Source organism: Megalops cyprinoides, chromosome 5, assembly GCF_013368585.1.
Source record: "Megalops cyprinoides isolate fMegCyp1 chromosome 5, fMegCyp1.pri, whole genome shotgun sequence".
In the NCBI taxonomy this organism is placed as follows: Eukaryota; Metazoa; Chordata; class Actinopteri; order Elopiformes; family Megalopidae; genus Megalops; species Megalops cyprinoides.
Window position 1 is genome coordinate 12,186,153 of NC_050587.1, and position 23,220 is coordinate 12,209,372.

The following is a 23,220-nucleotide window of genomic DNA, read 5'->3' on the forward strand; positions in this document are numbered from 1 at the left end:
TTCATTTTCCACATTCAACACCATCTCCAGAGAGCAACCGTCAGTAGATCAGACAGCCCCCACACATCTGAGATGAGCTCATCGTATTACGAAAATCAGAGGGCAGAATGCAGTTCCCGCCATGCCCCATGACATTACATTATCGTCATTTAGCATACGCTCTTATCCAGGGTGACTTACATGGGTTACGGTTATACATGTTACCCATTTATACAGCTGGATATTTACTGAGGCAGCTCTGGGTTAAGTACCACACCTGAGTGTACAGCAACAGAGCCCCAGTGGGGAACTGAACCAGCAACCTTTTGGTTATGAGCACTGCTCCTTACCACTGTTACACTGCCACCCCCTCTACTCACGTGGCGGAGTACTCGAAGAGGCCGTAGTAAGGGTTGAACATCTCCTTGGACAGCAGGAAGAACCACTCGCGGGCAACACCGCCGTAGTCCAGCCCCTTTTCCGACTCGAACTCGATCCAGAGCCGCGCCTTCAGTGTGTCGGGCCTCTTCAGGGACATGATGCGGCGGTACGACTCCTCGAAGATGTTGTTCCGGTGCAGCTTCATCTCGAACCGGTTGGGGATGTCCGCCTGGGAACAGGGTTTTTTGCGTTAGGCTTCAGGTGAGGCCTATGGTCCTTTCAGACGGGTCTGTGAAGTGGAGGGTGGCCACAGCCCATCTCTGAAGGCATAGGACACCCTCAGTCTATTCTGGCATGGACCTCAAAGATGCTAAGCTCTCACTAGCTTTCCCTGGTCGTTTTCTCAGGGTCAGGGCTGGAAAAAATGGGAATTTGTGCTGCTGAGTCAAAACGCGGTATCATTTCCTTACCGGTTTCTTTAACTTTTTCCTGAAGTAGTCATATTTCTGTTTAAACTCTCGGGAATACGGCACAGCCTGTAGGAAAAACAAAGACAATGGTTGACACAGCCTGTGATAGCACTGGGTCTGAAGAATGATGGGGCCTCAGAAAGTGGAGCAGGCGGTGGAAAGCACTCACAGGCCCAGTGATGGCCGGGCTCTGCAGCCGGGGGTCCTCCCACTGCGTGTTTTTAGTGTCTGGAAGAGAAATGACCGACATTACTTTCTCAAAGGCACCACCGCCCAATCAGGGCTCAGGAGAACACTGTGTATGCTGGCCTTCGTCAACGCTGAGCCTGACTCATTGCATCTGACTGATGCGCTCGCTGAACCCTGACCCGAATGTGTCATCTCTGGTCGGACTGCAAGTCCTTCCCGATTGGAATACAATGGGTAGAGTGTTCGGGTTTACAGTGGCGTAGTACGGGCTGGCCTTACAACAGTGGAGCCAACCCTTAGAGAGAGTGGTGGTGACTGAGAGGGACAGAGAAGAGAGGGGGCAGGCTGGCTCTTACTGTGGTCGATGTAGAAGGTCCTGCCGTCCGCGTGCACACGCTCCTCCCAGCCGGGCTAAAGCCGCAAAGACAGAAAGAAAAGAAAGAGCTGGCTGTGTGACTGCCGCTGGAGAGACAGAACAAGGACACGACCGACAAAAAGCCACCGACACGTTCACAATCCGACAACGGGCAGGTTAGTCCAGGCCACAGTGCGTCTCAACGCCCCACCCACACCACACCGAGACGGGACAGAGGGAGAGGGTGCGGCGTGACCGGTGACACTCTGTGAGAGGCGCCGTGGGTATGGGGGGGGTGGGGGGAAGGGGGTGTGGCGGGTGGGTGGGGGGCGGTCACTCCACTCACATGCAGCACACAGCAAGTCGCGTTCACTGAAACGGTAGACCCGCCCCTCGGAGGGGAGGGGCAAACACAGGGCCCGCCTCTCATCGCAGCAACAGGCTCCTAACGCGCCAACAGACACAAAAACCCGACGGCCACAGGACACTGTGTGTGGGGAGGGGCCGGGCGGGGCTCTGATGGAGGACAGGGGGAGGGAGATGGGACGGGGCGTAGACACAATAGAGGGCAGCGATGGGACGAAATCCATGCCAGTTATGAGAGTGCAGCCTGCAGGCAGTCGGACAGGCAGAAGGGGGGACAAAGGAGGCCGCGCTTGCGTTCGGCACCAACCTCCTCTAGCAGGTGCTGCCAGAAGCCCCAGCACACAAGCCATCCCCGCGCCATGGAGAGACCAGGAAGAAACAGTACAAAACAACGACAGAAAAACACCACTGGCCTGTGAGACATCACTATGCCTCAGGTTCAAAAAAGAACAATTAAATCTTACACATTTGCGTTGTCTGTCTGTATTTGTGTTCATTTTAGTAGTCTTACATTAAGGCTTTAACCACATGATGTTAATTTACATATTGGATAATTTAGGAGCAATATCAGTGTAACTGTGGAGTTTTACCTTAAGAGGCGTATGTGTGTGGAAAATCATAATGGGTGTTACTGAGTGAAAATAACATAGCCAATTATAACTTTTACACATTTGAAACAATCATGAGGAAAAAAAAAACATTACTTCCTTAAAGTGAAACATAATCTGGCAATAACAAATGAAAAATACCGACGTGAAAGGGTTAGTGCATCGCTCTTGTCCGGTATTCACTGCCATCGACAGGGGTGTAAAGCAGTTAGCCGCTCTCATAACTGTATGGCATCAGCTTCCCTCGGGGGTTTGCTGTTCTCACCACACTTCCAGCACATGCTGCAGGGGGCATTATAATGGCGTTTCAGTACCACCCATCCACACGGGGCTGCGCAGAACGACTAGGGCTCCCAAGCTGGTGTACAGACTTAATGTATGTTCCATTTCCAGCCCATTACTGCAAACTACAGTACGCCCTAATACGAAATGCAATTACACATAGGCTTCCTTTAAGCCCTAACCACGGGATTCCACTTCACAAGCAGCCGAATGCGTTTTAATTTCACGCTCGAATCCTGCTGCAAGTTAGGCTTGCAGTGCAAAACTGGCCAACCGGACGGTCCCCAGGCCGGATCACAGCTTGGTATATCCAAGGCCAAAGCAGGGCTGGTGATGCACCGCTCAGACGTGGCACAATGAAGACAAGGAAACAGGAAAATGAAACAGGAGAGCAACTGCCCATTGCCAAAGTGCGTTGATATTGAGCTGGCACTGTTTGGACCACAAGGCTGAGTCATGTTGCTTAGATGAGAGCCAGGCGTTCTCAGCCATTTCTGCTCTGTGCTGTTCCGTTTCTGCAGTCACCTGTGTGCGGCTGTGTGACACACCGAGCCACACACAGCTCAGTGAAAAACACACTCTGCAACGGACAGCTGCTCTCCTATTTTAACTTAGATTTTTTTCACTGTCACAGCTTCCCACTTGTGAAGGACCTGGCAAACAGAGCGCAAATGGGTTTGGGCTGAGAGGTCTGATTCTGCCGTTTTTTTAAGCGGTCCGAACGTTATACAAATACACACAGCTGCCACGCCTTTGTCTCTGCATCTGTAGTGCCCTGCATCACAGTCCTTTCATTTTTTTTTCCCTGAGTTGTTCATCTGAGAGCCTCTCAGTCTAACAAGATAAGGTTTTTTTCCCCCCGCTCCTGCTACGGTTAGCGCGTAAACTCTCAGGAAGATACGAATCTCTACCCGAGCCCCTACTGTTCCCCCCCCACCCCCCCCACCCCTTGAGCAGCCGGCGATTGTGCTCGGAACATTCACCTCGTGCCCCCCCCCCCCCCCCCCCCCCCCGCATACTCACAGGAAGAGGGCCCAGATCACCGGGGTCCAGGGCGGCCTTTGTCCTCATGTGGACCGGATACTTCAAGCGCGGGTCTTCCTGCAAAAGAGCGACCCGGCGTGAAAAAAAAAAGGAGCGGCGCCGTCTCCCGGGCACGGCAGCGCACAGCTGGAAACTTCCACGCTCGCTCGGCGTACACAATGGCCTTCGCCCCGCCATCCCACAATGCACGGAGTATCAAGGCCAGGTGCCCCACTGAGAGACACACAATGCGAACTGTGCGCCTCGATAATAGCTGTCCGTTTGCCCGCAGAAGTGAAGGGGCTTGATGTGACACGTTACGTAAGGTCAACAAGAAAAGTTTATGCAAATTGCACCTAGTGCAAGCCCAGTGCCTTTTAAAAGATTCACCCTCATTCAGGATGCCATTTTGCAAAGTATGCCAGTAGCATTGCAAATGTGGTGCTTTTAGTCACAGTAAGGTGTCAACTAGAATATTAGCATATTAAACAAATTAAGTTTACAGCAAAGTTGTCACACAAAAGACCATCCTTACAAACATGCACTCTAAAGATTACTAATACTCCACTAGAACATAATTGCTCTGAACCTCACACTGTCAAATTAACTCAACAAAATATACACCTTAGGGGACATTTTTGTGCTTTAGACTGGCAGACTGGGGCTGGCACATGCACTCAAGGAAAGAGCCCTTATCTCTCCTTTAACCTTGGTGTGCATTGATATCTGAACAAAGGTCAAATTCCACTGGCCCATAGTGTGCAAGTAGGCAATTTGAGCCTTTCCATTCAGACAGTGGGAATTCTGTCAACTTGCAACTATCATAAGGGAATGTATATCACAGAGCAGATATATACAGCAACTGAATGATGGTTTTCTCTGCCCTGTTTGTGACTCATGTCAAGTAATCTGCCCTGTAATACAAGACTGATCACAGCTGCAGTTATTCCAAAACACATTGAAGTGCTTGCATTCAAATATCCAAAGCTGCATTACATTTCTATAGTTTCCATTATTTACAGTCTTCTAAAGTTTTCATTGCGTACAGTCTTCAATTGATCACTGTAATTTACTGGTCAAATAGACCCTTGCATACATGGACAAGCCTTACTTTTTATGTAGGAAAGACATACCTTACATTATAGTTAGGTTAAGGTAAGATAGAGAGGTCCAAAACATTTTTGCCTGTTATAATTTCATTAACAGTGTTCTGTACAAGAGAAACAATCACCATGCCAAACGGCGGGGCAAGAAATTGTGTGCTCTGGTGCAATATGGCCAGTATGTTGCAACTCCACTTGTCACCACCAGATGTCACACTTAGCTTCTTAACTGATATATGTGATGCAGCGCAACTTTGGCTGTAACTCATCGTCAGCGATGATGTTAGCTTACCCCACCTAATACTGGGCAAGGCCAAAAGCATACCAGCAGAGGTACAGCACAGCTGCCTACCTGAGGCTAAACGGGCTGGGAAATGTTTGGCAGACACAAGTTAGGAAAAGCAATAAAAGGTGAGGAAGGCAGCAGGATTCAACATAAACAAGCCAGGAAAAATGGAATACAGCTACAAGCCTTTTATGAAAACAAAAGAGAACCTTTCGTTCTGGAAGTGGTAACACTGGCTGTTTGAAATGTTTCTGTATCACGCCACCACAAACACAGCACAAATTACAAGTTACTTTATGCAATAAGGCATGGACTTCTAATTCCTGCTCATCTTTCCACATACTCACTAATTAACACGATTTGAATTCCAGTTATTCAGGTGGCTCACTTTTATGATTGAATTTTCTTGTGTTTAAAACACAACTTGATTACGAACTCCATACAGTTCATACCTTTATAATTGTACCATGAATCCTTAAATATAAACATGTAAAGATTAAATTCCAGGTTCTCCGCATGTATACATGTCAAGGTTTACTTGCATGTTTGTAGTACGTGATAGCATTATATTTGGAATAACAAAGTCCTTTAATTGTATGATTCGTTTTGCACTTGCATGTCAATCCAGGCACACATTTGTGATCTCAGCCCTATGTTTAGCACTGGTGCTTATTCATGCGTGGCTAGTGATGTCCTGTTTGTGTTTATCAGACGCACTGCGTAAGTTGCTCTGGATAAGAGCATCTGCCAAATAACAGTAATGTAATGTAATGTAATGTACAGGTATTCCTTGAGGAGAGCTTACGGCATGAGAAAGCAGAAATATGAACCTCTGCTGTAAGTGTAGCTAGATGAGGTGAGTGGGAAAAATGGCTCACCCACTCAGTTCAACACAAGCGCAAAACTTTGCAAAATGAGAGCCGCCATTCAGGTGGCAAGTCATTTTCCCTTCTTACCCATAGCAATAAACATTGGGCAAAGGACTGTAACCTCTGCTGTTCTGCACGATGTAGAACGTGACCTTTTTACGCTTCCTCTCGGAGGAGCTGTGTATGACCTCCCAGCCCACTGCAAGCCTCTCTTCTGACCTTAATCTCTAATTAATGTTACCGATGGGTAAAAAAAAGGGCTGGTGGTGACACAAGCCGAGACTGTCCCTGTGGGCTACGCAGGCCTGGAACAACGGGAGCGGCCTGTCCTGTTGGCTCACCCAGGTGGTCGTCCTGGAGTTGTGGTCGATGAAGAAGGGCCGCCCGTTGGGCGCTATCCTCATCTCCCAGCCGGGTGGCAGGAAGCTCTGAGTGGTCTTGTGCTGGGACTTGGGTGAGCTGTAGGGCGAGGGCTGGGGCGACTGCGGGTTCGAGAAGGTGTCCTTCACCGCCCGGCGCACCTGGATGTTGTTGGCCCCCTGCACGGGAAGAGAGGAACGCAAAGGAACAGCTCAAGTGGACATGGAGAGCACACCTCACTACAATCACGTTACGCAGTCCTCCTGAGGGTTTTAGCCATAATCAATCAGTCTCTCGTTTCACTCAATACCCATCAAGGTTGACTGATCTGTGATCCCATGCTAATATATTCATCAGCAGCTAAATGAACACAAGTTAACTGTGAATGTATTGCATGAAAAACGCTCAACATTTTTCATCATTCTTTTACACAAGAATTTCATGTTCAGACTTCATAACCTGTTAAGCTTCCCAGAGTACAATCTTTAACAAACTCCTTTACCTCCACTACTTTATACACATAATCTTACTATAAATACTTACTTAAACACATGTACTTCTTAGTTCAAAGACAGACAATTTTTTTATTCAAACTTAAATTGCAATTATGAGTCACATCACAGAGGACTTGACCTTAGCCCGGGCCTCCTCGTTCTTGAGTGAACGCTCACCGCTTCGTTCAAAATCTTTAATTAAACTTGCGCAGAGGCGGGATCTCTTGGCAACGGCAGCCCCACACGGCTCTGATCAGTTAGGCAGACCAAGGACACCCAGCACAGAATACCGGAGTTAACCCTTTCCTCCGATATGTATTTAACAACTCCAGTTTTCTTCAGTGCATTTACTTTTCTGCTCTTTTTACATACAACCCTGGAGTGAAAGACTGCAATGAACGGCTGCAAACGCACACACCACTTAGGCGTATGTGTCAGCAACATGTCCGCATTACTTCAGTGAAATGCTTACTGAATTTACACCGTTCATACATCACACAAACTGAGTATGGTTTTGAAGGTAAGTTGTGTAGACTGCATACTTCCTTACATGTAGTACATGTGGTTACATTTTTTTAGATGGTGTGGTATTTTGTTTTGAAAAACAGCTTGAAACACCGCATGAGAAGCACTGAACGAATAGTTTATCACTATTACTGACACACAAGGTGCATTTGTCATTCCACAAACACCTGAAAGGGGGTCCGGCATGGCATATCTTGACACATCAGACAGATCATCGGAGAGCAAGATATTCAGATAACGGACGAGGAAAAAAAAAAGAATTGAGTCAAAGTTTGGGCAAAAGCTCACTGCAAACACGTCGGCGGTGACAGTGACAAACCCTCGAGTCGCTCTGGAGACCGATAAAGAATGCGGTATCTGTAGGACGCTGCATTCTCGACATTCTGACATTCCTCATGATCACAGAGCGCTTTCAGAGGCACCTTAACAGGGAAGTGCGGTGCCTCATGATAGCCTCGATGGAGCGGTGCAGGGCGGAGGGGCGTGTGTGTGTGTGTGTGTGTGTGTGTGAGCTCCGTTTACATGGAGACAGCATGTGGCCTGCTTTCCCACTGCTGCACTGGAGAACGCCTTCATTACATGTTATGTCTCACGGGGGGAAGGGGGGGGCGGGGTTTACGGTAATAAGCACTTATTACTCCAACACTAACAATCACTCCTACACCAGCGCAGCAAGACATTAGCAGTGCAAGGCTGGTTAATTTCGCCAGCTTTCGGGATGCTGCAGGCCTTCATTTCCTCACAGTGTTTGCTTGCTAACACAGGGCAAAAACGCTAGCCCTTGTTAAAACGGGTTTCAGGGTTAAGCAGAGCACAAAGATACACCAAAACAGAATGTACAATGCAGTGAAGGGACCTTCTGAAGCAAATCACATCAGACAAGGAAAGAAAAATCAACCGAAAGAAAAAGGAAGAGGTGAAACGACAGCAGCAGTGTGGCTGTAGAAAGTCCTGACCCCGAAATGCCGCACACACAAAGTTCAGCACTAAGATACGTCAGCACAAGCCATGGTGAAATTGGACAGGACCCTCAAATGCCTGGGGGGGGGTGGGGGGCAGGTTTCTGTGCCATCAGCTGAAGCATCCACCCCACACCACACAAAAAAAAAAAACCAGATGGCGATGAGTGCACCTCACCTGATAGGAGCGACAGCTGCCGAGCTCCCTCCATCAGGGTGATGCAAGACATTGGCATCAGCCTCGGGGTAACTCTAAACGCATGACCCCGAGGACTGGTACACTCCAGGGAAAAGAAATACTCACCGTTCTTAAAGACGACAACAACAACGAACTCCCGGTTCTTTAGGAAACAAATGCAGCATTTCAGATCAAGAGAGGTGGGGGAGGACAGAAGATCTGAGAACAGAATCATCATTTCCACTCTGTGTGGGCTCTCTCCACCACTGATAACACTCACGAGGCATTGACAGCTAATCAAAACAGCAAGAGGACGGCAAGAGGAGGAGCAGACTTGGCAATTTGTGTAGTTGCTCTGTTGAAATATTGGGATCCTTTGGGATATTTGGCTCGCAACCCTTGGGAGATCTCGCTCCTGGTCTCTTGATTTAATGTTCAAGACTGTCAACAGACTAAAGAAAAATAAGAGGTGTGAAAACCCCTAATTGGTTAAACGCTTATCATAAGTAACAACCACATACAACATGGCAACAAATGCCAAATTTTGGAGGGTCACAAATATCAACCACATGGCTTTTTAATTCAACTGAATGCCTGCAGATGGATTCCACCTTTGTAGGTGCTTGGTATCTACATATGTTTACACATTAAGCATTCATTTTGCCAGCAGACACCAGCAATTTTACAGTGTTTCTACCGCCGGTATGTCTATGATAGTACTTTGACCTCTATCAGCATGTGACCCGTAAACAGCGTGACAGAATCCTGGCTGCCCGGGACGCGTTCTTGGTGGTACTCATCAAGTGCGCTTCAACCCATTCTTCACTGATTTGGCCAATAAGAAGTCAGCTTTCCCCCTGCCAGGCAAAGCTTTACTGTTTTACACACAGGCACTAGGATTAAAGGTAAACTCCATCTCTGCAGCTGAAAACAACTCTGAATTGGCCGATTACCCATGTAAGGTTTTTCTGAGGTAATAAAACAGGAAGTAATATACCTCCAGTGTGGGGAAAAAACAAAGCACATATATATATATAATATAAAAATACAGCATTTGCAGTATCCTGAGATAATGTGTTATCAAGTTATTGCTCTTGAAAAGAGCCAAGCAAGGTCACAAGGGACATGGGATGCCAGAAGTCAGGATAATCTCACTGTTATGTGTGATATTAGGTAATACCAAATTCCTGATTCCAAATCCACTGTTGAGAGACATTAAAGGGAATACAACGGTCAAATGCTTAGGCCTCTGCATACCCAAATACAGTTTCCATTTTGCAATACAATCTCACCTTCTGATCAGCCTGATAAACACAGACCAAGACAAGGTAATATCACTGCAACTTCTGGAACTTTTCCCAGGACTGTAAACAAAAGTATGCATGGCAAGCTGGGAATAACGTACTGTAGCAAGCTAGTTACCGGCCTACAAAGTAGACCAATGATACACTACAATGTTGACCAATCATCGCAGCCCTAATTAATAAAATTATTTTTAAAGTGGAGAAGACGACAGGGCCTTTGAAGAACCCCTTATATGGATGAATACAGAGGAAATCAACTGTTTAGCATCTTGATCATCACACCACACCGCTGAACAAATGTGCACTCATCAGCTCATCTCCCACATATTAAATCTGATAGCAAACGCCTCATGTGCCCTGTGCTCTCTGCAAAGGAAGCGGCCTTATCATCTGCAGAGGTGCCTTTAAAATGCAGTCATTAGGAGGTGGGGGGGGAGGGAAGGTGAAGAAGAGAGAGGAGGAAAAAGAAGAGGTGAAAAATGAGATTAACAGTATCATGCCGGTAGGTGACGGGTGACAGAGGAGCGGTGAATGTCAGAAGAGGTGCGGAATGGCTCGCCCTGGAGGAGAGAAGAGAGCGAGGGAGCAGAGCTGAATATTAGAATGGGAGGAAAGAGGTGCCGGGGAGGGGAGGGGCTGGGCCGGGTTACTGAAAGGGGGGGGGGAGGGCACTCTCACCTCCATGGGGGTCGACAGGGTGACGGTGGGGGAGCTGAGGCTACGGGGCCGGCGGAGCTGGGGCTCGCCCAGGTGGCTGTTGGCGGTTCCTGTGGAGGCAGAGGCGGAGGCGGAGGCGGAGACAGAGGCGGAGCCCGAGGCTGAGGCGGAGGCGGAGGCGGAGGCGGAGCCCGAGGCGCCAGCAGAGGTGCTGGCCCCGTCTTCCGTGTGCTGTTTCAGGGGAGGGGGGGGAAGAGAGCCTTTAGAGCGAAGCAGGATCAGATTAAGCCATCAGTCTGCCGTGGGAGAAGGCCTGCTGGATGATGGGAAGGTCAATGAGACGTGGAGGTCACCTGAACGTGACAGGGGCAGCCTCAACCTAGCACCTCTCTCCAGAGGGCCACTTCACTTATAATTACCTTTCTTATTCATTTGGCAGATGCTTTTATCCAAAGCAACTTACAAGTGAGGCAGAGTGCAACACAAGCAAGTTTCAATAGTTGGCCAGACAAGGTATAAGTTAGCTGGTAGGGATTTTATAATTAACCTTCTACATGTGGATCCATATCACGTGTAATAAACAGAGTAGAGGTTTGGAAACACCGTCATTTTATTGGCCAAATGCATTTACTCTCACGGAACAGGCATTAGAATCCACGCAGGCAGTCTGTATATGTAATTCATTGACCTTCCCTTGATGAATGCAAAAATAAAAACCATTTTGTGAGTCGAGGAGTTAAATGAGGAGCAGCTGGGTAGAAGAAGGAAAAGCAAGGAAAAAAAATAAAAAACCCTGGTGAAAGGATGGCAGCGTGAGTTGAGAAAACAAGCGGGTGGCGGGAGCTGAGCCGCCACACGTCATCTGCAGCGCGTGAAGGCTCAGACGCGTCTTAGCGACAGCGGAGGTGATGAGATGAGGAAGACAGGGGTGGGGCGACGCCGCGGAGCAGGGTCGGGGAGGAGGGCGTCCTTTGACGGAGGGGTACCTGCAGGATGGGGCGCGTCCAGGTGGTGCTGCGGTTGTTGTGGTTGACGTAGTAAGTGCGGCCCTTGGCGTCCTTCCTCTCCTCCCATCCCGGCGGCAGGCCGGGGGTGGTGTAGGCGTACGACGCCGACGGAGACTGGGCCGAGCGAGACAGCGGAGAGAAGCTCGAGTTAGATCCCCTGCTTTGAGGACCGGGGACGGCCCAGAGCGCGGGCTTTCAGCCTCACAGGAAGCCGAGGCAAATCCCTGCAGATGCGCTCCGTAATAACAGTGTCCTTACCCTACAAAGAGAAGCAGCTCCCGGAATCCTGACCGCTGGCAATCACTTTAGCAGGAAACTGTGGTGTATCGATTTTTGTTTTTTTAGAAAAGTAAAGTGCTTTCCAAACAGACACAAATATCAAATGGGTCATTTCATGTGACGGTACAATAATCTAGCCAAGACTAGAATGTTTTTTTTTCCCCCCTAACTTTGAGCTGGGTGATTTAGGAAGACCATTTTGTGGAGGGTGAAGTCAGACAGTTTAACATATAGTGCCCTGTAACAACTGAGATAATCTCTAAACTTTGATGGGACATCAGTCATACAGAATTATACAAAACAGGCCGACCCAACTCAACATTTTTGTGTTATGGCTGGCTTTATCATTTATCAAATATAAATGCACAACATCTTCTGCCCAAAGTTAAAAGAAATTCTAAACCTGGTTGCAGCACTTGACATGAAATGACCTTCATTCAGATAAGTTGGAAAAGCACTGCTGAGAGCCATAGTTTGCGCAAGTTTTAATGGTGTAAACGCATAATGGAAATAATTGAGGTATTTCAAATTTCTATTTCCTTTCTACACTGAGTCAAAAGCTTACAGCATCCCTACATGCCCTCTTAATAGTGTATTAAGGAGCTTTAATAGTCTCATATATGTCTGAAAATCTCATATGTCCCAATTAAGTGAACTAAGTGAGCCTCAACTTCGTCTTCAACGGAGAAATAAAAACCGCCACTGAGTGTTCACTCCTCTCAAAATGCCATTAAACAGCAACAGAAACCATAGCATTAACGTAGACCATTATCAAATGTCACAAAAACCGCCACAGTCATCAAAGAGCTATTCCAGCACCTTCAGTGTGATGGCGTCAGGAGGAGCTTTCTCACACATGACAAGTGACAGATATTGATTGGCAGGATGGACACAGTTCACACATTTAACACTAGATGTGCAAACAAGGCACGGCATATAGACCCTTTCCCGTGCTGGACAGAAAGACAAATGATACACCCTTACTAAAAGGTCTTCCATTGATTCCCTCTGTGCATTATGGGAACACAGAAGACTTAAAAATATGAGGAAATGCAACTGAGAAACAGGAAGAAAGGAAATGAAACACCGCACGAATGTTTGTGAGGGACAACTATGAGCTTTGATGACTAATTACAGTGCACTGCAACAAACCACAGAACATCAATGTCAAAACTAAAAACAGTTGCGCCGTCCAATCACATATACACATACACGCAAACACGATGCTTATGGAAAAAAAAGCTGTTCTAATTTGCTGTGTTTGTTTTTGTGGCTTATCCTCCGGCACTGGGGGGGAAATAAATTAGCAGACTGAAGTGGGGATACACTGAGAACTCAACGAGTTTAACGAGGACAGAGACGCTAAATCTTGTTTGTCATTCTTAGCAGGACCGCTAAGCTGAGCCGCGGGAGAACGCGGAAGGAGACAAATATGCAGCTCTGGTTATAACCAGTAATCACTTCTGTAAGTTGTCACAGGCAGTGTGCTCAGCTCAAGAGAAATAACGGGCCCTTGTTTCGTGATTACTGGTCCCCCACTGTTACTTTCAGATAAACACAGCACCTGTTTCCTGAAACTGCTCTGATGGGATCAGGTCACTTGACTCGCCCCAAAAACCCTTAAGGGAGGGGGGGGGGGGGTACATCAACTCCATTAACATACCAGCATGAGCGGGGAGTAAGAGGTGCATCACTAAGAGGTTTCCCATGTAGCTTTCCCGAGCTAGCAAACCCCACCCCGGGTCTAAATTAGTATGTCAGCATGTGAGACAAAGAACAAAAAAAAGTTTTTTGAGGGAGATGTGCGGAGTACACTGATGTGTATGGAGGAACATTACCATGGGCTCTTCAACGCCTGTGACAGTTTGAGCTCTCGTTCTTCTCGTCTGGGTGCTCTGCTGGCAGACAATAACTTTAGAGTGAGGCACGAGGATGTGGGGGAGGGGGGAAGGGGTGGGCCCAGCTCCCCGGGCCTGTGTCCCGGGGAGGGAGGGTGGGCGGGCGGCGGTGGAAGGACAGGGTTCGAGTGAGGGATTTAGAGAGAAGTGAGGTATGGGGAGAGAGGAGCGCTCTGGTGATTAGGAGGAATCTGAGAGGAAGTGACTGCGCAAAGCGGCTGCTGGCACGCATGGGAGCGGAAGATAACGGAGCGGAGAGGCCCGGACACCAGAGATTGGGCCGATTGTGGAGCGAGGGTATGGAAAAGCCTTGATTGTTTCCCTTCGAGATGACTGCCATACAAAAAGCGACTGTGATCATGTCGGCGCGTCGGGATGATTTGGAGGTTTCATGAAGCAGAGAATCAAAGAGTTATTCTGATATGCTGGCGTGCCACAAATTGCCTCCGAAAATAAGAACCAAACAGAGCCTTTATTGTGAGGCTTGAAAATGCAGATCACTATCTCAAAGGCCCAACAAATTTCATTGTAAAAATGCAGAGCACCATGAAAGCAAATACGGATATATGGATACCAAGCATAAGATGGATAAATTTGCCTGAGGGACAATGAATCTTTATCTGAGGAAAAATGTGGCACACCCTGCACTTGCCATTGCTTTGTTTAATCAGCCCTTCATGTTTCCCACAGACACAGACAGAAGTACATATGTCAGCTGCTGTCAGTCAGGTAAGGTAATATCTACCACCACTAATCAATCTTTGCTCAGTAATGCACTTGCACTACACACAGTCTCAGATAAAACTAAAACCTGCTTATTACTCAGCGTTTCAAGTCCCTGTGCAGTAAATAAGTAGGCTAAATAAATGAAACCCTGTTTTTCCCCCTTTTTCCCCATCCAAAAATATTTTTCCATATTTTTAGTAATTGCCTAGTTCTATAAAAACTACTTGAAAATTTTAGTTTTCAACATTTAGAGTATTTTCCTGTCACCAATTCACACAAAATCCCTGCTACTCTTTAGCATTAATTTTTAGATATCAACTTTCAGTTCAAAAATGGCAGAGGTTGCACACTATACCAACATGACAGTATTCCGGCACATTTAAGGTGTTTTCTTGTCACCAATTTATACAAAATCACTGCAACAATACTTGCAACAGAGGGTAGTCAAGTTGAACACACTTACACACTCGCTAGGCTACTCATAATGGAGAATGGAGTATCACCAACGATTTTCTGTCAGATTGGGAGAATGATATTTTTGCATGCTGTGGTATTTTTATGCCTTTATCTTATGAACTGAGTGATAAAGATGTGCATATACTTTTGTTGAAATTCACACAACAATATTCAACAAAACCTAAATAAGAACCTGTATCTGAATATTGTTTCTTCTTCCTTGGAAAAGACAAACAGGGTTTTGTTTTGGTCTAAAGTACAAAGGAAATAAAGACATTTAATCTATATTAAATTCGACTACAGCTACACACAAGGCTCACAGTAGCAGAAAAACTAGCAGCCGGTTCAAAGATAAGCGAACGTTCATGCGTGACATGATAATTGTGACAATGTAACGTTAACTCTCTATTTCACTCTGATCATGACATGTGCACCTGGCAAAGAGACACAACACAATAAGCATAATGAAGCATTAACGTGTAAAAATATAAACCTACATTCACAGAAATAAACTGGTAAATCTCAGGAAAGCTCTTGTTTCAAAGTGCCTGCCTTTAAGCCATCACACACAGCCAGTTTGCTATGTGTTAGGCAAGCTCCAGGAGCTGACACTTCAGCTCTCAGGGTGAGCTGAGAATGCCTGCTTGCTTGTTGCATAATATCTACTGGTTCTCATTCCTCCATGGGGGCCCTGTCACTCTGGCTTACTCTCACTGAGAAGGAGAAGGAGCTTTGGAAAAACGCCTCAGATAGAGGAGGCACAGCGTGGCTGACACCGTTTAGCATGCCTCCCCTGTTAGTGCGACCTAGAGCGGAGCTGCTCCGCTCCCCTCCCAGGAAACCGGTCAAGCGCTGATGAGGACTGATACACTTTTAAAAAAAAAGAAAGAAAAGTTCCTAAAAAATTCCCAGAATGCCTTGGGGGCTGGTCGGGAGTTTCTTAAGGAAATGGACCCCAAGTGAAGCTGAGGTCCAGGTAAACCTCAAGGAAGCAACAAAACCAAATAAGTGCTCTCCACTAACGGCCTGCCTTCCTGACATCACTATCATTCACAGTCCATGACATTACATTCAGACTACAATAAAGAGGGCTCAGCTCTTTACCGCACTGTGGGCTTTACTGCGCCGGTGCTGAATATAGGTGCAGCTGTTACAGCAAATCAAAGAGACAGAGCCACAGTAAGGAAACCCTCCTACAGACGGATGGCCATTTAACGATTTCAGGTACAACGTGTAACAGGAACGTTTTTCTTGAAGGTCTGCATGACTGGTCATTATACTGACCGAGCAGTGTAAGTGTAACAACAAATGTATGTGTTTATGCAAGCTGATGCACAAGAAGCAGGAATGTCCCCGCTGTAAACCTGGTCACACGGCTGCCTCTGTAATGCCTACTGCAACAAATCATTCAAGTCATTCTAGCCGGCATCTGCCAGCGCATTTGGCATCAGGCACCGCCGGCCCCGCCGAACCCGCCTGATGAACCCGACCCGCCGGAAAGCACTGAAAACACCGGTCCCGCACAGGCTGGCGGGCTAGAACCAATCACCGCATGCGAAAGGGGGGGTGGTGAGGAGGCCAGGCGGATGCGAGGCGGAGGTGAGGCGCGGTGCGGCGGAGGACACAAAGCCACAGGCGTGATGTGCGGAAGGAGGAAGAGGAGGGAGGAAGGGGGACGGAGGGGGGGGGGGGTCGGTGTTGCCGTACCGCTGGGGGAGGGGGCTGCGCCTGGTCGCTGACCCCGTCTGTCATGCTGGACGAGCGGAGCCTGGAGGACAGCTGGCTCTGCTGGGATGGGGACAGGAGAGGAGACGCGTGTGAGAGATCTCCTTTGGGTCCCCGTGCACTCCACTGCTGTGCTGCTCCGCACACTCACAGACAGCCCTTTGCATCACCTGGGTATGATTAACGCTCCTTCCCACTAACAAGGAGTGACTCACACCAGACACAAACACAGCGGCCTCAACAAAGTGGTTTGTTCACACTGACCAGGTAATGTGGTGTTTCTTCTTACTGCATTAGTCAACAAACATGCCAACTCACTAAAACTGCTGCCTGTAATAATGCTTTATATTTTACAAACCTGTTTCTTTTGGAGGGGAACAGTAGGCCTTGCTAACATGAGCTATAATCAGTGCTACTTTCACTCCTAGTTGTGATCACTGCCTACTTACCTAGCTATCTAATTACTGCAGTATCCTAACCATAAATGTTAAATGTTCTATAAAATAGCATCCATGAAATTTCTATTATATACATATTATGCACTTGTCAATAATTTTTCCATTTGGAGATCTGCATGACACAAAATTTCATCGTGTCTGCCATACAGCAAGGAATTACATTATTGATTGGTTTAAAGCAAGTGCGGTTCTAAACCTTGGGGAGAGAAGTCAGACTATTTCTACTTCTGCGTTTTGCTGACTCAGAAGGTGCGAGCTGATGTGTTTTTAGCAGTCGTATGTCTATGTCAATCAGCCCTTATCCAACAGCATGCTGTAGTAAAAGCAGCCGGGGGAGGTCAGGGGTGCAGGATGGGGCTCTTACCACAGCAGAGCCGTGGCCGAGGGTCTCCCCGTTGGCGTCGGGGGCGAGGGACAGGCGCAGGTTGATCTCCTCAGAGAACTCCTGTGGGCTGGACTGCGGGGCGGGCGTGGGCGACGCGGAGGCCGACAGGGACTGGTGCAGGGGTTCGGCCGCCAGGTTGGACTCCTCCTCGGAGATCGGCTCCCAGGACTGCGGGGTCAGAGGAGGGTCACGGTTCAGCTCAGGGACGCGCACACGGGCACAGCTACACCAATCACATCTCTCTGTTTCCCTCTCTGTATCGCCCCCGCCCTGTCTGCCCTGAACGTGGCCCTGCTCGACCTCAGTCACCGCAGCGACCACACACCTGACTCATTCGTTACGTATTCTAGCCTTAATTACGCACTCTGAAAAGACTCCACAGCGATTATTTGGCGGGACTAAATTTAGAGGACAATAAAAGTGCTTCTCGTCTGGTGCGAAGCAAGCGCATCAAAACAAAGACTACAAAGCCTGCTGTACCTTCGATAAGGACAAGAACTCACAACATCCAACGAGAACACCACACAACACCACAATTGTCATTTACGTGTGAACCCCACACAAACAAAGGCATGCTCACAGTGAACAAATACACGCACAGTGCACACACACACGCAAACGTTATCTGTCTTCTTCAGCACAACTGTTAAGTGCTGCAGAGGACAGATAAAGTTCGCGGTTGGTCATTCCCCATAAATATATATGTTAAGAGTATTAACTGCAGCCGGACCCTGGGGTCGAAGGTCACGCTTACGTCGTCCAGGTCCCGCGGCTCGATATGCTCATTCTCCAGGTCCTCGCTGATGTGCCTCCGTGAGCGGAAGACCCGGTGGGCCTCCTGGTTGATCTGCCGTATGTGATTGTCGTTCTCCGTCTCCGAAGCCACATCCCTGTAACATAGAGGGACAGTCTCACTGCCACTGTGCCACGCGCGCACCTTTCTCACGCTTTCCAGCTTTAAAGAGGAGCTGCCGAATAACGATGTACAACTTCATTCCCACTACATGATGTCTGTAAATGGACAAAACAAATCCACTGAGTGAGGTCCCTATTTGAAAAATGAGCCCCCCCCCCCCAATTTAACTGTTCATGAGGATAAATATTCCCAAACGTTACTGGGGGGAAAAGAAACATTTTACCATATCTTTGTTAAAAATAAACATTTATTAGGTGGCAGCAACTTCCAGAGAAAAGCTGGGACTCTCAGCTTTCGTTCGGAGAAACGACTTGGCCCTCAAGGTGCAAAAAGCCTCAGAGAGCGGTTACTCTAAAAGTAGCACTGTTTACCCCTGCGAGCAGCATTAATTCAAACAAGCACGGCCGCCAAAGCCCTGCTCATTGTTCAGCCAGCGCCGAGAGGCGCAGCCGCGTCCACGCCGCCGCAGAGGCCTCGCCCGGTCCCGCGTACGTGTGGGCACGCGTTCGCCAGCTGCCCGCTTCCGTTTTTCAACATCATTTTTATATAGCCCCCTTTCAAGAGCGGGACTCGGCTAACCGTGCCGTATTACGTTTCAGCACTGTTCAAGGTTTCCCCAGCCTCTCTGAACATCAGGCTGCCGCAGAGCGGCTTTCTTTTATGCCGCCAAGTCGGAAAAATAGTTTAACGGCCTCGCTCTGCCTTCGCTGCGGGATGTTAAAAAAAGGAACGCCGAAACTGCAGAAGCGAGAGCCGTGTGCAACCAGATTACCGTCGTTCCTTATTAGTTACCGGGCGCACGTTTAGTGAACCCAGAAAAAAACACTGCAAACTGTCAAGACGACGGGCCTTCAGCAACCGCGGAACTGTCAGCGTACAATACGCTGTTGTGCGGGTGCCAGTGTTTATGAAACGTATAAAACAGGAGATTAATCACTCTGGGGAACTTTGGTGTTCGCACACTGAACAAAAGAGTGCATGGAATCTTGGCCTGCTCATTCTTACTTGATGCAGTGCTTCCTTCATCGGCTTAAGTTGTTGATCCAAAGTGCGAGTTCAGGGTTCACTTTGAGGCTGGTGCATTTCTGGTCATTCAACAGCGTAAAAAATGCATGTTCTACGCTTTTTCGGGCCTGGTATGCATACTGTTAATAGGTTACCACTAACTAGGTAATAAAACAAATCATTTTAAGTGTGATCTAAATGCATGTCCTTGCAGCTTCCTTCTACGAACAAAATACTTGTGGAAGTCAAGTGTGCTCTTACTGCTGTTGATGATTTGCATACATATCTCCTCCATCAATTTTTCAAGAAAACTTTGACAGCAACAGATTGCCACATCCTCTAACCCCTCTCCTCAGGGGCTGCAACACCTATTTCATGTCACAATCCCATGGCAGGCCTGGTGTCTTTCTCTTAATGTCTCAAAAGTGGACGTGGCTCGATTAAAATGAAAATTCTCAAAAACATGAACACAAATCCCCTACATTCACCATAACTTGAACACGAGCTTTAAGCCGACACAGAGCCCGTGTATAACAAACCCTGCCAGTTAGAGAAGAGACCGTTTCTGATAAATCCATCACTGTGCGCCCTTTGCTCGTCCTCTGACAGGCTGGCCTCGGCAGCGTTTGGTGGGCATTTGAGGACTCACACAATGCTGGGCCTCTTCCACTGCGTGGTGCGGTTGTTGTGGTTGACATAGTAGGTTCGGCCCAGGTTGTCCACCTTCTCCTCCCACCCAGGGGGCAGAGGGGGAAGGAGCTGCTGCTGGCGCTGGGACCCAGAGTCGGCCGCATCCGCCACCTCCCAACCCTGCCCAACGAGAGAGAGAAAAAAAAAAAAAAACACTTCAGTTTAGGAGAAATCATCCCTGTGGTTTAACATAGTAGCATGTCATAGCGTCACAGGGGCCGAGGGGGCCAAAGGTTTTCAGAAAAGCAATATGTCGCAACGTTTTCTCCTGGAAGCTTTTATATTTTAGACACAAGCTATCCAAATGTCTAGCCACCTCACCTGTCTGCAATTGACTCTGGCCACAGCTCCAGCCACAAACAGACACACACACACACAGACACACAGACACACACCCACACAACCAACTTTCCGTAAGATCTTATTTCTCAAAATGAGGCAAAGCGAGTGAATTGCCTTTCCAGAAAAAAGGCAGACAGCTTTTCCAGAGGTGCCTGCTGGAATAGTGCTCACCTCTGCCTCCTCCCTCGTCTCGCTGTTCTCCTCTTCTTGCCCACCGTTTTTGGGTAAATAGGCCATTTTTAGCCGGAGATAACCCTTCACCCGGGACTTGTGACTGAGAGAGGGGAGAGGACAAACAAAAAATGCTCCTTATACAAATCCATGCAAAATGTACGGCTAATGCAGTCACATTATTTCTCCAGTTTACAAATGAAATAACTCTTCCAAGCAGTCTGGAATGTCCTGGCAGAAAAAGCTACAAACATTACTTCAAAAAGAATACAAAGGCCCGTTGTCCTTTCAACCCTTATATTATCAAATAGAAATAGAATATATCCATATATATAGAATAAATATATTCAAATTGGAGAGAGGGAGACAAAGAAATGAGACAGATCAATAAATCAACAGATGGGTAGATAGACAGAGAGACAGACTCACAGAGCAGCTGATAGATAGACAGAAAGACAGACAGACTGATAGACTGACAGAAAGATAGACAGACAGATAGATAGGCAGACATAAATAGACAAGGTAAAAACAAAATAGTACACGTCCTGTTAGACTGTAATCTGATAATGTAATCTGTAATCTGATAGATTACTTTTGTTTCAAATACTTTGGTTTTAAACAATCCCACTGACCTTCGAGGACGGAGCAGAAAATCCTTGAAAGTATACGGCCGTTCCATTGTGGGATCTTCTGTCTAAAAAAAAGAAAGTAAAATCACAACCCAAACAGAGACGAGGAGGCATTCAAATCTCCCCCAATCCAATCACGCCGCAAAACACAGCACAACAATGGCAAACCACTGGATGACATTATGCCAACTCTGTTCCATATTAATAGCCTACAGGTTATATATTCATGGGCAAAGGGACTGGCCATTACTTATCGGTCGAATCAAAGCCCTGGGTACAGTGGATACGGAACATCTGGCAAAGGAATGAACACACTGAGAAATAATGGGAGCTTTTGAGACACTATGGGGGTTGAAATATGAATATTTGAACAGGAGCGCTACATAAATATGAATGGCCACATTTGCCAGTGAGAATATACATATTTACATAAATGTAGATGGGCTGGCTTCACGACAAGATGGTAAAAATTAAGGGTTCAGCAATTGGAAGACTTACAAAGAAAGCAAATACACTGTTTAAGAATCAATCATCTGGGTCAACGTGCACCAAAAGCAGCACTGGAGTATAAAATTCAGAGTTTGGCTTACTAAAGTGATTTAAAAGTCAATTATGAAACTTAAGAAAAACTTTGCTGGGGCTCCTGATTGACTCAGGCAGTAACAGTGCTTGTTTAAAACCGCAGGCTAAGCCCTATGGCCCGGGTTTGAAACCGCTTGCGTCATTTGCCAGCAATGACCAGGTAGTGACCCACATCAGTGGAACAAAGTGGCTTTACCCTGGGAAAAAAAACCCCTCACCAAAAAATGACATACAGCACTGAGGCACATGCTCATATAGCACCCGGCTGAATATGCAGTTATTATTATTAGTACGAATAATAATAAAAACATATAACTCAAATAGAGAAGCCACACACTCTAATGTCAGGAACAGTCTGGTTTTAGCTACATCTCCACATGCGCGCCAACGCTGCCGTGTCCTTTTCCCTGTCAGCTGCAGGGATAGCCCTTTAAGTCGGGCCCTCCTGTTTACATTCCTGGCAGACTTCTTTCCACTCCTAACAGGGATCGAGTCTCCCGTGTTTGCTACTTAATTGCAACAACAGGTTCTTCCGCGTGACAAAGGCTCTCCCCTCGAGCCCGAGGCTGAGGCAGAGCAGAGCACGCGTGAGGCAGAGTAACGCTCAACCTGGTCAGGAATCTCTTTCCGATCGAACCTCGCACATGGAAAATGTCCACTCACCGGCAAATGGTTAAGAGGAACGTCGACCTGCCCCAGGAAGTCATCTCTGGTCTGCAAAAGAAAAGATGGCGGTGAAACTCAAACCTCTGGCTGCAGGATACTGAAACGCCTCAGTTCCAACAATGCTTAAAGGAAAAAGCCCAGACAAAACGGTATGACACTGGTGTGCGTCCCTGCTGTTAGAATGAGTGTGTGCAGCAGATTTAGCTGGCCAGAGAAGGGGGACCGCTGAACCCACAGGCTTCATTTTACAGAGAAAGGGGAAAAACCCACGACCCAGAGGAAAACAGCACACACACGAGAGCGACAGGTTGCGGGGGGGGTCAGGGGAGAGTGGGGGAGAATCCGAGGTGCGTTAAATCACATGAGCAGCCAATCATTCATCCACCGCCCTGCCCCCATTTTCACCCTGTGATTGACAGGTGATCACACCAGTCCAGTGTATGCATTACCTGTCCCAGGTGGAAAAGCCCATTCTTGGTGCGATCGTGGGCAATGTAGGCCTGTGTGTGGAACACAACTGGTTTAGACAACAAGGAGCAGCAGCGTGGGCCTGGACCAGACCAGCCCTGGGCCGTCCTGGTCTGGTCTGACGGACTAACCCTCGAATTCATTCGCCAAGGCATCCTCAGGGGGTATAAAAAACCCTTCTAGTGCTGTATTACAACAAAGTGACTTTTCCCACAAGAGCCCTCTGCACACCACCAGTACTCTAATGGCCACAAACACTGGGGCTAATGTGAACCAGAGAGAACTGGAGGCATTCAGGTTCTAGCTCTCCATCAAAGGGGTGGACTGGCAAACAAATTAGGTACAAATTCTGTTCAGGAGAAGTCTACACTACAATCTACACTCTTTATGTCAGATCTTCCAATAAACCATTCAGCAAGAGGACTGACA

General features: G+C 47.6%; 1 protein-coding gene across 8 annotated transcripts in view; it reads right to left on the reverse strand.

Moving 5' to 3' along the window:
- The window catches only part of nedd4l (NEDD4 like E3 ubiquitin protein ligase), an 83,510-nt gene that overhangs the window by 10,369 nt on the left and 49,921 nt on the right, over window positions 1-23,220 (reverse strand). Inside the window, exons 6-23 of one of the 8 annotated variants that reach the window (XM_036529444.1) lie at window positions 22,773-22,823; window positions 22,321-22,371; window positions 21,079-21,140; window positions 20,447-20,549; window positions 19,893-20,053; window positions 18,053-18,212; window positions 17,302-17,490; window positions 16,462-16,542; window positions 13,513-13,569; window positions 11,375-11,509; window positions 10,410-10,619; window positions 6,253-6,450; window positions 3,654-3,731; window positions 2,048-2,062; window positions 1,376-1,430; window positions 1,000-1,058; window positions 831-896; window positions 360-589 (exon numbers count right to left, since the gene is read on the reverse strand). In XM_036529444.1, coding sequence (XP_036385337.1) covers window positions 360-589; window positions 831-896; window positions 1,000-1,058; window positions 1,376-1,430; window positions 2,048-2,062; window positions 3,654-3,731; window positions 6,253-6,450; window positions 10,410-10,619; window positions 11,375-11,509; window positions 13,513-13,569; window positions 16,462-16,542; window positions 17,302-17,490; window positions 18,053-18,212; window positions 19,893-20,053; window positions 20,447-20,549; window positions 21,079-21,140; window positions 22,321-22,371; window positions 22,773-22,823 — 1,961 coding nt within the window. The remainder of the gene's footprint in view (window positions 1-359; window positions 590-830; window positions 897-999; window positions 1,059-1,375; window positions 1,431-2,047; window positions 2,063-3,653; window positions 3,732-6,252; window positions 6,451-10,409; window positions 10,620-11,374; window positions 11,510-13,512; window positions 13,570-16,461; window positions 16,543-17,301; window positions 17,491-18,052; window positions 18,213-19,892; window positions 20,054-20,446; window positions 20,550-21,078; window positions 21,141-22,320; window positions 22,372-22,772; window positions 22,824-23,220) is intronic. The other 7 variants (XM_036529447.1, XM_036529446.1, XM_036529449.1 and 4 more) reach the window with 7 other exon arrangements.